The 16540-nt window shown below is 50.1% G+C and overlaps 6 protein-coding genes across 6 annotated transcripts; 3 read left to right on the forward strand and 3 right to left on the reverse strand.

Moving 5' to 3' along the window:
- Positions 1–266: 266 nt before the first annotated feature.
- Positions 267–1546, reverse strand: N7533_009636 (FPP/GGPP synthase family protein; the record flags this gene model as incomplete). Its single annotated transcript, XM_057106286.1, has 2 exons — positions 267–1017; positions 1080–1546. The coding sequence occupies 2 exons, from the start codon at positions 1544–1546 to the stop codon at positions 267–269; spliced, it is 1218 nt and encodes a 405-aa protein (XP_056957735.1).
- Positions 1547–2599: 1053 nt separating this feature from the next.
- N7533_009637 (cell division control protein 14) lies at positions 2600–3638 on the forward strand (the record flags this gene model as incomplete). The annotated part of the gene is made up of 2 exons (XM_057106287.1): positions 2600–2855; positions 3016–3638. 2 exons carry the CDS (start codon positions 2600–2602, stop codon positions 3636–3638), a joined length of 879 nt encoding a protein of 292 aa, XP_056957736.1.
- Positions 3639–7390: 3752 nt separating this feature from the next.
- On the reverse strand, positions 7391–9199 carry N7533_009638 (copper fist DNA-binding domain-containing protein; the record flags this gene model as incomplete). The annotated part of the gene is made up of 3 exons (XM_057106288.1): positions 7391–8877; positions 8945–9105; positions 9165–9199. 3 exons carry the CDS (start codon positions 9197–9199, stop codon positions 7391–7393), a joined length of 1683 nt encoding a protein of 560 aa, XP_056957737.1.
- Positions 9200–9770: 571 nt separating this feature from the next.
- Positions 9771–10777, forward strand: N7533_009639 (putative mitochondrial outer membrane protein (Sam35); the record flags this gene model as incomplete). Its single annotated transcript, XM_057106289.1, has 3 exons — positions 9771–9995; positions 10066–10305; positions 10379–10777. Coding segments are annotated over 3 exons (864 nt in total), but the record flags the coding sequence as incomplete, so codon positions are not given.
- Positions 10778–10960: 183 nt separating this feature from the next.
- Positions 10961–15472, reverse strand: N7533_009640 (ribosome biogenesis protein URB2; the record flags this gene model as incomplete). The annotated part of the gene is made up of 3 exons (XM_057106290.1): positions 10961–12629; positions 12685–15389; positions 15455–15472. 3 exons carry the CDS (start codon positions 15470–15472, stop codon positions 10961–10963), a joined length of 4392 nt encoding a protein of 1463 aa, XP_056957739.1.
- A 273-nt stretch (positions 15473–15745) lies between these two features.
- On the forward strand, positions 15746–16402 carry N7533_009641 (MICOS complex subunit MIC10; the record flags this gene model as incomplete). Its single annotated transcript, XM_057106291.1, has 3 exons — positions 15746–15817; positions 15971–16121; positions 16353–16402. The coding sequence occupies 3 exons, from the start codon at positions 15746–15748 to the stop codon at positions 16400–16402; spliced, it is 273 nt and encodes a 90-aa protein (XP_056957740.1).
- Between the last annotated feature and the right edge of the window lie 138 nt (positions 16403–16540).

Below are 16540 nucleotides of genomic sequence, written 5' to 3' on the forward strand. Positions count from 1 at the left end.
AACTCTTGGAACCTTGGAACCTATTGAAGTTGATATATTTACTAGAACAGAGCGGGGTTCCTTCACTCCAAGTCAACGCTCTCATGCAAGTATTTCAAATTCATATTGTCGTAATATCGTTATTATGCACATCATCACACATCACCAACTATGGAAACCTTGAGATGGGTATAAATCAAAAGTGTCAAAGCTCCTCCGGGGGGTTTAGCCAAAAAAAAAAAGAAAGACAAAGAGTAGAGAACTGTGATCTCCGCAGAGAGCCGCAACTATTGTGCCGATTCATCCGATAATGTTGAATCCACAATTTTATTCAGAACAGCACGCACCATCTCGCCATCCCCAGCACCATTAATGCGGGGCGTAGCATCAATCAATTCAATCAGAGACAGCGCCCGATCGCGCAGATCCCGAACAACCTGTCGGGTATGCGTGAAGCTGCCCGTACTTTGCATATACTGCACCGCATAGCGCTTCACTTCCTCATCCTGGGTCTTCTGCTTCAGGATACTCACAAGCTGATGATTGCCCGGGTTCGAGCGAATGCTGTGAATGATCGGGAAAGAGAATTTACCCTCGGTCAGATCCTCACAGAGTCCCTTATTATGCGTGTAGGCTGTACTGGAAAGATTCAGGTAATCGTCACAGATTTGGAAAATGAGACCCATGACGTTCACCAGACTGACGCAGTCTTTGCCCGTGCTGCTTTCGGCTTGCATGAGTTTGACAGCGAGTCGGAAGAGGCCGCCTGTTTTATTGCCCACCATTTCGAGGTACTCGTCTTCGGTGGGGCAAGTGAGGGTGTCGCGCCAGAATAGGTCCATGCCCTGGCCTCGGTGGAGGTTGAGGAGCTCCTTTACGTAGATATCGATTGCGGCGGGATTATTGAGGCGCTGTATTTCTTGGAGGGCAAGGAAGTAGACGTAGTTTGCGGAGTTGATGGTTTGAGCCGTGCCGAAGATGTTGTGGGCGACGGGGACACCGCGGCGGAGAACGGAGTTGTCTTCGACATCGTCGATTCTGGAGAGTGGTATGTTAGAATAGATCAGAGGTGGTAGATCAATACTTTATATGGTACACACAGTAGGGATGCGGTGTGCAGCATCAGAACCACTTTGCTGATGATGGCCAAGCTCTCTGGCGGGACCTGGAGCCAGGAATTAAATGCTTGGATGAGCTGGGTGCGTACATCCTTGCCGGGATGTTGGTGCATGTAGTCGTAGGGGCCCATGAGGATTTTCTCATTCTTAGAGGACCAGGTGCCATCTTTGTATTTGGTGCCGTCGACACTGGACCTGTTGCGCTTATGTTTCTGCCTTGTGGGGAGGCTGTCGGGGAAATCATCGGTGACAGATTTTCGATGGCGATGGGATGGAGGGCTCGCGGGGGTATTTGTAGCACCGGCGGAGCTGGTCCTCGGTGGGACAGGGCTGGGTGGTTGAAAGGAGGGGTTCATGCTCTGTGGTGGTGGTGGTGGAGGAGTGGTGGTGGTGTCGGTGGTGATGATGAGGGGAAGATTGGAGGGAGGGGTCAAACGCGGAGAGCACATGCAAATGCAGATGTAGCTGTCGGAGATGAGATGACATCAAATCAGCAGGTACCGATTTGAGGCCTGGCGGGTAAGGCATCAAGGCACTAAGGCACTAATAGGTTGGTCCAAGCCACGATCGGCGGTGAGCCTCTGCAGAGTATTGATTAGGTAGTAGGTTATTTCAGGTGATGCTGTACTATGAAGAATAGTTAGTATAGTTGGTATAGTTACTCTACTTACCTACTCTACCTACTCTACTCTACTTACTGTACTCTGCTTACTAGTCTACAGTTGCTATAGTTACTATAATCATTATGAAGAGGCTAAGCGCCCGGGAAGGAAGGGACGAAGGGGGGAAGGGATGTGATGGGATGAGATGTGACTGCCTTGCAGAGAGATGCAGTTACCATAGTGATTCGTATAGTTACAGTAGGGTTGTCATATGATTATACAATTATAGTCATAGTGATAGTGATAATTATTCTCACTCGGTTAAGGGATGTGTATCTAGGCACTGCCGTTGTTGTTGGGAACGGATCCAAACTTGAGTGAAAATATCAACCTTTGTTTACTGGGCATCACCGCCCATCCACTACTAGTAGTCACCAGCCACCATTATGACATGGGAGATGACATCGGGACCCCACAAAGAGCCTCCGGGGATAGTGCAGTTGAAACCGGTTTTTGTCACACTCAGAATTAACCTTCACCAAGCTTAGCTGGTTAGCTTGTGTGATATCCCTGGTTCTAGTAGTTCCAGGTCCTTACAGTGGGGTCGTCCGGGGCAACCATGTATTTACTTTCTTTATTTATACTCAGAGATACCAAAAGTGGCTACCCGATCTGACCTCATCGGCACTGCCACACGGACCACCCCAGCCTTTCACTTTCAGCTAAACTTGAACCCATTTCTCGGGATATAAGGCCATGCGCTTTTTCAGCTGACCTTGGGACCCTGTCGAAATCAAGAGTTTTTTGCCGGGGTGTTTTTCTCTTTCTCTTTAAACGTTGTGCTTTCAACACAACACCTCCCTCTCTCTCTCTCCCTCAATCATCATCTTCACTTCCCTCATGGAGACTCTGTTGGCGCATTCCTTCGACTATCTTTCCTCTCATGAGCCCAGCAAGGTCCGAAAAGGCCTGCGACAGGTAGAGGGCCTGTTGGCTCAGATTTGCCTCTCAAAACCCGTTTCCAAATCCCCACCCGACCGTCGGAGATCCCATTTGGCTGTGGAATCCCAGCCCGTGCCAAAAGCCTTGATTGACTTGCACGATGACCCGGCATTTAGAGAATTTTTCAAGCTCCAGGAGAGCTTTCAATGGAATGGTGCGTATGAGCTATCGCCTTTCCTGCAAAGAAAAAACACACCGAACCACGCAAAACGTGATATATCACCACGGCGGATTATGCACAAAAACAAAAACAAAAATCAACAAATCACAAAAAAAGAAAACAAAGAAAACAAAACTAACGTCTTCTCGTGCAGTGGCTATGCGCCTAGTATCCTGTCTCGAACACCTTCTCGGCCGCGGAAGCAATGGCACAAACGACATGCTCATCGTCTGCACCCTCGACCTCATCCAGGGCGCCCTCCTCCTCCACCCACCATCACGGACTCTCTTCGCCCGCGAAATCTACATGAATCTCCTCCTAGATCTCCTCGATCCAATCAATTGCCCAGCCATTCAATCATCAACTCTCCTCACCCTCGTCACAGCGCTCCTCGACTGCCCTGCCAATACCCGCACATTTGAAGATCTTGATGGCCTTCTGACTGTCACATCGCTTTTCAAACAGCGCGCAACATCCCGTGAAGTCAAGCTCAAACTCGTTGAGTTCCTATACTTTTACCTCATGCCGGAAACTCCGATCCTTGGACCCGGCTCTGCTCCTATATCTAGCCCGCCGGGCCTGCAGCGCAGTCCGAGCAAGCTCTCATCGCGCCCAATGTCCCAACATTCGCATTCCCCGGTGGCGGCAGCAAAGATCGCGCGCGATACGAGGACAACAGACGAGAAGCAGGCTCTGCTCGGGAGATATTTAAATAACGTTGAGGATTTAGTGGAGGATCTAAAGGAAACAGCTCCATTTGGGGCTACGGTATACTGAACGACTTTTATTTTTCCTCGTGGCGATGACCCAGTTTCGCTGTCATGATAGAATGTGTGGGATGGCCGCATTGATGTGGTCTGAGCTGGTGTTTCTCTTCTTTTCTCTTCTCTTCTTTACTGCGCTGAGCGGCGTCTTTTATTTTTCTCTTCTTAGCCTTGCCGATTTTTTCTTCTACGTCACACCTTTTTTTTTGACACTTTTTCACCTTCGATTCCTCACGAGCTGATATGTTCCGTCTGGCACGGCGTTCCAGATTATGTGGTCAAGATTGATGCTCATCTTTCGCGCCAAGTTTTGTTCCCTTCCTGACTCTCTTCTCCATCTTCACATTTTCTCTGCTTCCTCACTCCTCTTCGTCTCCTACGTGATTTATTTCCTCCTCTTGTCTCTTCATTTACTCTTTCCCCCCAATATTGGATGGAAATATTGTCTGTCGGCCTCGGTCCCCGTTTTCCTTACCTGTCTCTAATGGCGACATGATCGTGTGACGATTCTTCTCTGTGACTATTCAGTCAAATACAATGAAATCTGTGTGAAAAACCGTGCGTCCATCCACCCCTCCCTACAGCGCTCCATAGTAGCGATCCTTGGTGGATAGCCAGCATCAAAGAAATAGGTAAAATTTATCCTGTCTAGTATCTTGAAATTGTTAGGATCGGTTATTCTGGCGAAAACCTTGGTCTATGAAGCCTAGAACGCCGCACTCCTGCATCCACCCGTAGACGTAGATCCAAGCTATCAACCCCAAGATCAAGGCCGATTGGTAAGTGGACCGTACTAGCTATCGTACTTGAGAACATGTGGTTCAAGCTCTCGATCCCTGTCGTAGTTCACGCAACCGATCCATTATTGGCCCCGCCTCCATACCCTCTGTGTGGGGTATGTTACAGAACTTACTAGGTACATTTTGCTGGTCCGTGATTGCCTCCAGGCGCCGTAACGGTTGAAACGTGAGTCAACCGTTGTTTCGGAACAAGGTCTGTACGAGTTTGAGGGTACACTATAGCTTGGCTTCCAAGGTTGACTAGTCCTATGTGGGGACACTATTGATTTAAGCGCAGAAGCTACTACATATATATCGAGGTCTCCACTTTCACCCCTCAAGGGTCCCTTTGCGATCACTGGGGCTGCCCAGAGAAGGCTCTATATTGACTACATGTAAGGAATCGTCCCTGCTACTAGTGTGGCGAAGACTATTCAGGAAATGATTATTAGGAAAGGGGGGTCCCGTGTAGAGGGGGGGTTCTGGCAAGTGAGTATCAGTGGCGACTACTAGCTAACAGTAAGTGCTAGGTCTACGATAGCGATGGGAATTTTCTCCAGCCTCATAATAGCATCGAGATGCGGGCTTGAGGTCATATTGGACTGTCGCCTTCTTATCGGGGCGAAGGATGGCTAATTGATGCATGAAATGGATGGAAAGTAAGTATATATGCATATGCATAGTATAGCGCGGCAGTGGAGCGAATTATTGGAGAAAACGACCAGCTTGTAGCTTGGGAAACGTGACAAAATGGTCCATGACCGACGGAGGTGACATGAGGGGCAAAGCCCCGTTAGCAATGGTGCCCGAAATAACCTTGCAGCCAGTAAGTTGAGGGTCATTCCATTACAAGTCTACACGTGATTATTTGGCACGCTGGTTTCTTGGCGGACTCGTGATATATTCAACTGGTTTGTATCGAAATAAATATTAAAGCAAGAACTGACAGAAACATTGCTAGAGTGGAAATGTCTAATGGGGGTATCATCGTTCGTCGTAAATCGTGCGTAGGATAGCGAGAGAGGACATCAAATCGATTGATGGAGGCTCGCCGAAAGTTCCGGAGAGGAACACGAGATGGCCTGCCATCTTGAATAATAAAAGAGTTTGAGGCGATTAAAGAAGAGAGGAAATGATCCTGAAGGGGTCATGAAGCGGAGTAAAACGTTATTGAAATGTGCAGTTCTCGCAGGATTCAAAACTGTAGTACTGAACAAATCTGAATCTATCGGTCGCTGTGTTAGTGTGATTAACGTATAACAATGGGGCAACCATACATACCCTTTGTAGAGCCCTGTGTCCAAGCTGACGATGGCCTTGCAACGCTCGATCTTTCCAAATCGAACGGCGTGAGGTATGAAGCACATCGTGCGACAAGAGTCGAAAAAGAACGGACAGAAGACCTCGGATTCGTCTACGGTTGACCATAGAGCGAAATGAGAGTCTTCATTTTCCAGACAGGAGAAATGACCTTGCCAATCTCACCGAGTGTACTAGGAGGGCGATATGGAGACGTGATAAATATGTGCTAAATCGACAATATTCAAATCCGTCGGCGATACCGTGAAGCATGGCCACTGCCTCATCATAGAGCTTGGTGCAAATGATGTCAATAAGGACGCTGTTGACCGATTTGATCCTGGTGAGATGAATCTCGAGTTTGGATGACGTAGGCAAAGAGAATCTGGCAGTGAGACCCCAATATTCATGCACTGCTGGAAATGCTCTAGAAAGACTCGAGCTGGTGTCATTTCGATGCCTTTACCCCCATCAAGGCCAGGGCAACGCCTTGATGGGGGCAAAATCTGTCTGTCTCAATCGATTTGAGGTTGGGGAAATTGCTCATATTCATCATGAAGTAAGATACTTGTCCGGGTTGGATACGAGGCTGCTTCTGAGCGTATACAAAACCAGATTCAGGCAGAACCATCTGTTGGTCAGGGCTGAACAAGTTGTCAGACATCAACCTATTACTTTGTCGGGATTGGAAAATTGAAAAAAGAGCGGAACATGACGCATTCGTCAGACACTCCCAAGGATTGACTTTTACGTAGGAGGTGGGTTTATGGAGATTTGGTGCAATGACACTGCAAAGGGTGATCCTACGTGTATCACATGAGTAGCTTCTGCAAGGCGGAGCAGAACATTCCGCCAGTCTGTCAAGAGGTAATATTGAAACTCCACGTGACCCCCATTCTTGTTCGTAGGCCGACTGGAGATATCAATGTCGATTGTACCGAAACCTAGAAGATTCACGAACCCAGTGCATGTGTTTTCAAGTAAGTGTGGCATGCAGATTCAGGCAGTCCAAGAGCCACCAGGAGTTCGTCCGAGCAAACCGCTCGTTTGACATTGTGGAATGGCTGAACACGATGGGTTCTGTTGTTGATAAATGATCTGGCGTGGTATCATGTGAAAAATTGATAGAATGCTTTGATGGGAATCTTGTACGCGGGTTTGGAAATAGAGGAAAGCTTCAAGTTATGTGACAAATTCATGAGAACACTCTCGAATATAAGGTTATTTTCGAGTGTACTCCATAGTTTGCGAATGACTGATAGCCGCTTGGAACAGATCGTGATTCTGGCTCAATTAAGATCAGGGCGGTTCACGACTGCGTTGAGAGTGATTGATCTTCAGAGACGATCAGAGTGAGAGGAGATTGAGGTCGTTATTGAAATGAAATTGAAAGCGCTGAAAGAGTTTTGCTAGCCAGGTGCGCTCCATGTTCGTTGTGCGGGCCATGTGGAGAAGTATGGCTAGCTGAAGATTAAATTGAAAGCTTGACAACTGAGCGTTTGTTTCGGGGTTGGCTTGGCAGCTGAATTGAGAAGGGTTGTATGGTATCGAATAAGATTGGCTTGAAATAGTGGATGTCAAATAGCGTGATCGTCGAAGTTTTGCATGGTCTAGATATATTGTCGTGTGTATCATTGTGAAGCTGTAATTTGCCCTATCGAGGGCATGCTCGGGATTTGAGACGTGGTTAAATCATCGATGTCTCCAGCGTGCGCGGACTCAAGCACGGAACTGATAAGTTTTCAAGTACCGGGATGCGAGAGGTTTGCATACTAGAAGTCGTCGCGGGCACTTGTTCACCAGATGAAACAAGATGATCATTGCTGTGAACAGGGAGTGCGGGCTCTTGTAAAGGAGCCTCAAGCGGTAGCCCGTTGTGGCCGCTATGAGTCAGACAGCCTACACAGCTGCAGTCATTGCCACACTGGCAACTGCCTGTCACGTCTGAGCAAGCCGAAGGGATTCCTACCGGATACTCCAGAGTGTAGTATTCAGAGGTGTGCATCAGCTGCTCATTCATAACCTGGCCGACTGCAACTGGTGAAGTATACGGGCGAGGGAAATTTGAGCCTTGGGGCACATGAGACTGATCCGAGTATGGCTCGTAGTTTTGCTGTTGTATGCTCTGACTGTGATCCAACCCCTGGGGTAGGTAATTGAAGCGCTCCCAATTGTGACTGCCCGAGAAGGTGGGAGACTGATACGTCTCGATTGCTGACTTGCCACCACCAATGGTCATCATTTCACCCATTTCTTGAACACGTTGGCGAGTGGTATTGTTGAAAGGATGAGATGCACAACCCAAACATTGGCACTCCTCTCCGCATTGACAATCATGGGACGGATCAACGCTCATATTGGTAGGGGTGTAAACTGAATTCTGCGATGGCGTGGAATTGTAAGATGACATAGAGCTCGGCGTAATTCCAAGACCATTCACCGTATGAGAGTACGCGTCAGACGGACCACTTTGTGAGTAAGCATTCATGTATACCTGGGGTACATGGTTGTCTTGTAATCCATAGGGATGTATGAACTGGCCCTGGACAGGCTGAGCAGTGGGCATAGGGTTACGCCATGCCATCTGAGCTGGCGTGAAATTTGAGTAGGACGTGCCATTCCAGCTATTTTGTTCCTGCTGATGCTGTTGGTAACCTTGTTGGTAATGTTGTTGTTGGTGTTGTTGATGCAGCTCAGGCACATTGGAGACAAGGGGGGCTGTGGGTTGCGGGCCAGCTTTTCCGCTGCCAGCTTTTCCACTACAGCAAGATCCCCCTCCACTAGGAGCAACTGGAGGAGGGGGCGGCTTTTTAGAGCAACAACTCGATCCGTTTGCCTGCGGCGGAGCGTAAGATGCCTCTGGCAGGGCATTCATGGCTTGATAGGCATTATGAGAGTAGACCTTGTGATCCAATGAAAAAGACGAAAGGCGAGCGGGGGTTTCGTTAGCCCCCTCCTCATACTTGATATTGATAGGCATGGCTTCGAGGGCTCGGGCAATGTTTTCGGGGACGGCTTGGATGCTGCTTTGTCGTCTGCCCGGTTTTTGAACTTTGCAAGGAGCCGGCGATGTAGTCAGAGAGGAAAGCGAAGCACGAGTACCACTAGTAGGCTCTGAATTTTGAGGAGAATTCTCATCAGGTGTATCGATGGGGCGGCAAACGCAACCAGTACCTAGTAATAGAATTTGTTAGGGCTGCCTCCTAGTAATCGTATGATCAATGAAAGCAGATATATTTACCTTTGGGAATGCGGATCATCATCGAAAGAGTTCGCTGACAGCTGCATGATCCTTTTGGATGTGGACATTTTGCGAGAGGGCGACCAGCTTTGGGGACTTTCATCATCAGTCTGTCGAAGTGTTGACATTTTGAAGATCGGTGACCGCGAATGCATGGTTCGCTTTGAACAAAGCATCGTCAGCAAAGAGCCCAAATGTTGGGTTTTGAATACCACCTTACCAGGACCATTTTGCACCCTCTTCATCCAAAGGCATTTTGGCGGGTGCCGAGAAGAATAGGCTTGAACGAGGGGCTTAGACTGAGGAAGTGATCGTCGATGACGAGATTGGGCTATGCGCGCTTGATACCGGGTGCCGCGGTGGAGATCCAGATAAGGCGTGCTCGAATACCCCTAGGGTGAACCTCCGTTATATACGTAGTAGGATCAGAGGACTGGTGATTGGAGCGCGTTGTGCATCCAGGGCTGCTTTTCCACTTGCGACAATGCGACGGGGTGGCTTCGATTGGATATCGGGCGGGGCTAAACGGAACGCCGGGGTTAGGAATTTAATGAGAGGATGGCCGACGGATGGAACACGAAAGTTGGGTCGAAGTCATCGGTGACGACAGATCGACGAGAGATGCTAACGCCAGGAACCGAGTCGCAGAACCAAAGAACCAAAGATGCGAATGAGAGAAATGAGAAAGACTCTCCAATGCGGGGAGATCCTTAGTCATCCGGCCTTGGCACCGCCCGTCAGTTGACGTCGCCTCGGCCGTTCCTGATTACTCCGATCTTCACTGCAAATCCTTGCATATTCTTGAACTACGCCATGCCCCCCCAAGACGACCGAGGGCGCTCAACAGCCCGGCACAGCTTCCTCATTCTTTACCGTTCCTCCCCCTATCAAGAAGTTGTTCGACAAGTTCCCCTTGGCCACGTATCCGTCCAACGATCTGCCACAACGATCTCCGTCTCGCCGACAAGGAAACCAGCTGTTTGTATTCACCGACGCAGCTGGTGCGCGCAATGGCCGGCCTTCATTTAACCCGCAGTGCCTGAAATGGCAGGTAAGTGAAAGATAGGGGGACCCACGGCGCATCGCTGGAACATTCCGAAGCTGATGTTTCTATTATCTAGGCGTATCTCAAATTCGTCGGAATCAACTTCGAAACCACCCCTTCCAACAACCACGCGTCGCCGACTGGCGCTCTCCCCTTCTTGATCCCATCGCAGCCAATCGAAACAGCGAACGCCATTCCCTCCCATAAATTGCAAAAATGGGCAATTGAACAAGTCCATTGCGAGGAGGAACAGCAGCTAAACCTGCGCTTCGAAGTGTACGCATCCCTGTTAGACACCAGGGTGCGCACTGCATGGGTGAGTGATGGTCCTCGGGATAAAGACTATGGAGGTGGTGTGGTCAAGGAACTGAGAACTAACGCGGGGCTAGTTATATATGCTGTATCTTGACAGCCAGAACTTCGAGGCCGTGGCGCGCCGACTGTACGTGGACCCGGCCACCTCAAACACTCTCGTACGAACTGCACTTGGACTGCAACTACAACAAGCAGCTCGCGACGAGCTTCTCAAGACCTCAAAGTACATCGACGTGGCGGAACTCGAGGGCGACGCCGGAAACGCATTCGAGGCGCTATCTTCCTTATTAGGAGACGATGACCATTTCTTTGGAAGGCCGAACCCTGGACTCTTCGACGCGAGTGTTTTCGCCTACACTCATCTCATCTTGGACGATAGTCTGGGTTGGAAGCAAAACCGTCTAGCACAGCTCCTCCGCGAGCACCAAAATCTTGTACAACACCGGGAAAAACTACTGGGATTTTTCGCGTGAGATCCACGCAGATACTTAATATTACACAATTAATGCAAGATTCGTCAATGCATTGAGGGATATCATCATGTCTAGAATAGAAGGAGTAATTGTACATAACCTGGGCACCGAAGTATGCAACTGAAGGAAAAAGAAAAAGAAAGAGAAAGAAAAAGACACAAAGGCCGATGATACTTGGGTAGATCACGCCTGGTTCCACTTTCCGAATTTGACGTAGTCATCGTAAAGAGACTTGAACACGGCCCGGCTGGAGGCATCCAAACCGGCATTCAGTGACCGCAAAGTCTCCTTCGACATCACGTCCAGCACAGCGTACAGACCTGGCATAAGTGCAGCCTTGACGTCAGGTAAGAGTGCACCCCGCAGAGAGCACTGCGTGTACTCCGCGACAACGTACTTGAGGTACTGACCGGCAATGCTCTTTGCCTTTTTAGTTTCGTCAATCAGAGCCTCACGCGAGGCGCCAGGCTGGGGACGAAGCACAGCGGACAGCGTCGGGTCACAGAGTGTAGTGAGGAGACGTGTGTAGTGTGTCGCGTGAGAAACCTCGAGTGGAGCGAGCCACAATGGCTGCGAAAAGCTAGGCTGGGAGCGTGCAGAACGAGAGCGCTTGCGGGATCGTGCAAATAGGCACCCTAGAAGGCGGACCATCGCAGTGTTGACCATATGATAGCGGCCACCAATTTTGATACGCTGCAGACCAAGGACCGTGCCCAAGAGACGACAGAGGCGGGTGAAGATGGTAGGTGCATACTTGGATGAGATGCGAGGGCCGGCCTTCGAGGCCGATGCCGCGATGGTGGTAAGGAGGGAGTCGATGTTGGATTGAGTGAGAGCGCGAGCGTGAACGCGGAGGAGGAGAGTGATACACTCCGTGGCGAAGCAGAACTGGTCGATGGAAGTGCTGTGCATGACGGTTTCACCCAAAGCTGTACAAAGGAGGGAAAGCTCGCGAGCCACTGCAGTCTCTTTGTCTTCGACAGGCGGAAGAGCGATAAGAGCCAGATAAACCACCAGGAGTCGGCACGCAGAATCCTCTTCAACTAGTCCCAATCTCCGAATGTCGCGGATGGCCTCGCCGATGCGCTCGGCAGACATAGAGCGGAATCGTTCAGTGGTGGCACGGATAAAGAGCTGCTGGTCCTCAGCGTAGAGCGACTGTAGGGTAAGAGTCTCGGCACATTGGAGCACTGGATCAGTGATGCTCTTCTCTGGCCCTCTGACTGCCAAGAGACGACGGCGAATCAATCGAGAAGGGCCTGAATCGATCGACATCTCCATATAATGCTCGATCTTGTTCAAGAATTTCTCCACCTCAATATTGTTTAGAGCCATATCCTCGAAGTCCTCCAAAGCATCGATCGTCTTGATAAGAGTGATGGTCTCTTCCAGTTTCTGTTTTCTGCATTGGTCTTTGACGGATTTCATTTCAGCCAATACCAAGCTAAAAACACTTTGGCGGCAAGAGTCCAGCTCTTCGGCAGGAAAAGCTTTTTGTAGTTTTGCGCGGTGAACCCATAGTTCTGAAAGAGATAGGCGGAGGAGGAAACAAGCCATGGAGTTGCGATCAATTTGACGCAATTTGGAAGCCTGCTTGGATACTTTTGCGAAGAGCTTCTTGAACGATTCGATCCGATCATCCTCAGAGAGTACCAGAAGTTTCGCAATGATCGCGCAATGGAGGGAACGGAAAGACTTCATGATTTGGAGATCCAAATCGGTTCCGCCCAAAGAGATAGCACGAGCTGCAGTCCAGATTGGCTCCCAGTCACCCGTGACGGCGGCGTCGCATTTTGGCATCGCTGCCAGCTTGGCCATCATGGTCAGCAGACCAACCGTTACTTCTGGTGCACTATCTTGCTGAAGAACAACATTGTGTAACTTGTCCAAAAGAACGGTTCGCAGACCGCGAGTGATCGACGAGGCGGGAATGCGTTGCAAGCTTTCCACGTAGAGGCGGCGGTGGGGGGGACTCATTCTCAATGTTCTTGTTGAGAAGGAGAGCCAAATCAGGTACGATGACCTGAACGCTGAGCAGATACTCATGGCAAACCATACTAGCCCATGCTTGAAGGAATCTCGCGTCATCCGAGACTGCCTCCAAGGACAATGATGATGACTGGTACTGAGCTGCAGCTAGGGAGAGGAGGTGCTCGAACATACGAGAACGCGTGTCGGACTCAACCTGCTTCCAGATATCCGGGGCCCTGAGATTCGCCAGGAAGTAAGCCAAGGCCAGGTTCGCCGGGGAATTGAGAGTCTCCACTCGGCCATTCCATGGTTTCTTCATCGATTTCTTAGCATCACCGGCTGAGATTGATACGATGAAATCGGTGATTTTTTCAGATACTGTGGTAAATGTCTCCAGTTGATCCTTGCTGGGCCTTCCCTTGACAATCATCAAGATGAAGCGATATGCCTCCCAGGACTCTAATGCTGCGAGTGGCGTTTTCTTGAGATGCCGGTGGTTGCGTTGAATTGTCTTTGAGGCGATGTTTCCCAAGGGCTGGAATGCTTCTTTGAGAGCACTGTCACCCGATTGTACAGTATTGCGGAAAACATTTCGCAAAAATCGCCACAAACGCCAACGCCAGTGAAGAGTCTGCTTTGAAGATAGAGTAGCAGTCAACGTTTCTAGGAAGGCAGGAAGCGTCTCCTCGGAATCGGTTAAAGCCAGAGCCTTTCCTCGGAAGCTAGCCTCCGCAATGACAAACTTCGCATACGATTCAGAAGCCCCAGAGACCTTGCCATCAGGCGCCTTGATCTCGGAGGCGGCGGTTTGCATTTGGGCAGCGAAATTCGAGGTTGTGAGCGAGGTTTTCACCAAGTCACCGTAGATGTTGCACAGATCATCGTCTTCCCACACCGAGAATAATGGCAGGTTGCTGTCTTGAAGACGAGCCTCCTCAAGAATTACTAACTGCCCTTGCCAAACTTCTGCGAAAGCCGAGAGGTCTCTGGCAGTTGCGAAACCGCGAAGCAGAGGGATAACAACTTTGTTCTTCACAATGTCGTATTCGCTCTGCTTAGTGTCACGTTCGTGCCACTGGAGCATAATCTTTTCGAGCAGTGCATCCAGCAGCTTGCGAGAGTCACGCAAGCCAGAGTTAGGAAGGAACACGTCGACGCCCAGGCTAACGATAAGTGCAGTCACGTTCCACTGGACATGCCCCAACCCCTCTTGAAGAAGACCGGTGTAGCCAGCATGTGTCAGGATGGTATGGAGTGACAGACCAACATTTCGGGACAGGGCCACATGGAGAAGCTCCTCCAGCACCGAGACGAAGCGAGAAGAGTATGTTTCCGGCTCATCTTCTTTCGCCGTAGAATATGCTAACTCCGCAACTGCAACAAACAGAGTCTCCAACCACGGAGCCTCCGCAGTTTGCCGACGGAAGTCATCTCTCGGAACTGCACGAACAGCGTTATCAAAGAGTTCGGGAAGAAGCTCAATTGATTTCCAGGCAGGATAGACAGATTGGGCATTCAAGGTACCCGCAGGCTGATGAGCCACAGAGGGCTCCCGAATGATTGACCGGAATGTATCCGTTACCGGTTTAACCGAGCTCCAATCGGGATCCTCTTTCGAATAGTCGATACCGGAGCCACCACGATCGAAGAAAGCTGCCCGTGCTGGAAGAAGTACATGCACCGCAATAATTCGCTCGATTGCATGGAGAAGATGAGCTCTTTCATCAGTATCCAGTTTGATGGCCCGCAAGCAGAGCTGGAGTCTGAGGGCATAGGCAAAGCAAGATTCCGCAAAACAGTCATTGCTTGCCTTGTGATCAGTATCCTCCTGGCGGTAAGACCTCAAATCCCACAATTCAAGCATTGAAGGAAACACAAAAACCAAGTGCTGCAGATCGGTGGTCTGCCCGGCATGCGCAAATTGGGCGATGGCCACAGCCGACACCTGGAGCGCCTTCCCCAGCAAACCAGCAACCGTCTCCGGCACGCCTCTGAGAGCCAGCTTTAGGTGAGAATGAGCGGTTTCATCGGTACTCAATGTCTGCTGCGTTAACGTGACGATTCCGTACAGACAATCCAGGGCGCGAATGAAGGCGAGGAAGCAAGAGGCGGGGTTTTGTGGCTGTTCATCGATATCCATGGGATCTGTGCCATCGTCACCCATTCTCTTTCGCTTGATGCCATGTGAACCTCGACTCTCTGCGGGTGGGGAGCTGGTCAAAGTATGACTTGAGTCGGAAGCTGCGGAAGGAATCGACACTCCATCGCCAACGGTCAGGGATACATCGGTCTCCAGGTCAGACACAACATCACAGAGAACGGACAAGAACTTCTGGTCCTTTAGAATGGTCGCCAAATTCTTGGGTGTGATCCGATCGATGAGCTGGCGCAGCAGGAGGAAGGATTCAGGTTCGACTCGGAAGTTTTTCCCATTTCTCAATTTCTTCAACAACCATCGTAGCACCCACTCTTCCTTTGGGGCAGCCGTGCTGTATGCATTTGCATTTGGGTACGTCTCGGGGTGGCTCTCACACAGAGCTAGGTCGATGCCGAGGATTTGCGCTGCTTCGTGCAGTTGAGTAGTTGGTGAGTCGCTACCTTTCTCAAGGCGGAGGAGCGCCTCTTGCGACGAGCTCCGGGGCTATTTGATCAGCTGTCAGAGAGATTCACATCACAATTTCAAATGAGCAGTGGTATCACACTTACCTCCGCAAGAAAAGGCATTCTCGAAACCAGTCTTTGCGTGTCGAAAAGAGGGGTTTAGTTTATGCGGAGAAGGTAAAAAAAGTGAAGACCAAAAAAAAAACCCGCGGTCAAATTGCCCGACCGCCTTCGCCGCCCGGCGATTCACTCAAACTGCGGGTTCTCCCTGCACTCTTCACTTCCGTCGTATTCACCCTCATTTACACCCGTCATTTCTTTACCGGTGAGCTTAATGTGGCCTGTGACATACATCTAAGAGCTCAGTCTAATATATCTCATCCTAGATCCTTCACAATGGCCGATTCCAGTGAGACCCGGGTCGCGCGGGCCACCAAGCCCGTTAGCGAGGCTCTGCTTAACGAGAAGGTATGAGCGATCTCTTGCAGAGCTTTCTCCTAAGCTCTGGCTTGAATACGGCGGCCGAATTGGAGAGCTTCTTTCTTCGTTGATGGGAATCAATTTACATTTTGATGATTGCGGGAGGAATCGGAGACATGGGCTAACCGTACAATTCGATAGTGGGACCGCGCCATCTCCTCCATGATTATCAAGTCATCCCTCGGTCTGTCCTTCGGTGTCGTCTTCTCGGTTCTGCTGTTCAAGCGGAGGGCCTGGCCCGCGTGGGTTGGTCTCGGTTTCGGTGCTGGTCGTGCTTGGGAGGAGTCTGATGGTATGTTTACCTCTACATATCTCTCATGATTTTGGATCGTCGGTAGCTCTGCGGGCGGCTCTGCAGGGCTAAATTTCATCGGGAATATCAAGATGCTGGCTAGATCAAACCTCGCGCTCTCGGGATTGGAATCCGACCCGAGAAATACAGGCTTTTGTCCTATGGAGCTCCCTTCCCCGCATACCGACGCTCTCAAATTAATATTGAGCCATGGGCTAATTTTTGAAACAGCTTCTTTCCGTCGTGGTGACTCGCCTGTCAGAGATGCTCTCCGCCGATAGAGTAGCACGGCTTCCAATTGTGTACGATACTCTCCCAGTGGCTGTACAGAAGTCGGGAGATTAAGCACCTGGGGTTCTTGGAAGACCATCCTATAGTGTTCGATCTCACTGATTCACTCGTCGACGGGTGTCTTGCGT

Source organism: Penicillium manginii (assembly GCF_028828005.1).
Source record: "Penicillium manginii strain IBT 31320 chromosome Unknown utg000006l:1.0-4164085.0:1.0-4166146.0, whole genome shotgun sequence".
Taxonomy (NCBI): Eukaryota; Fungi; Ascomycota; class Eurotiomycetes; order Eurotiales; family Aspergillaceae; genus Penicillium; species Penicillium manginii.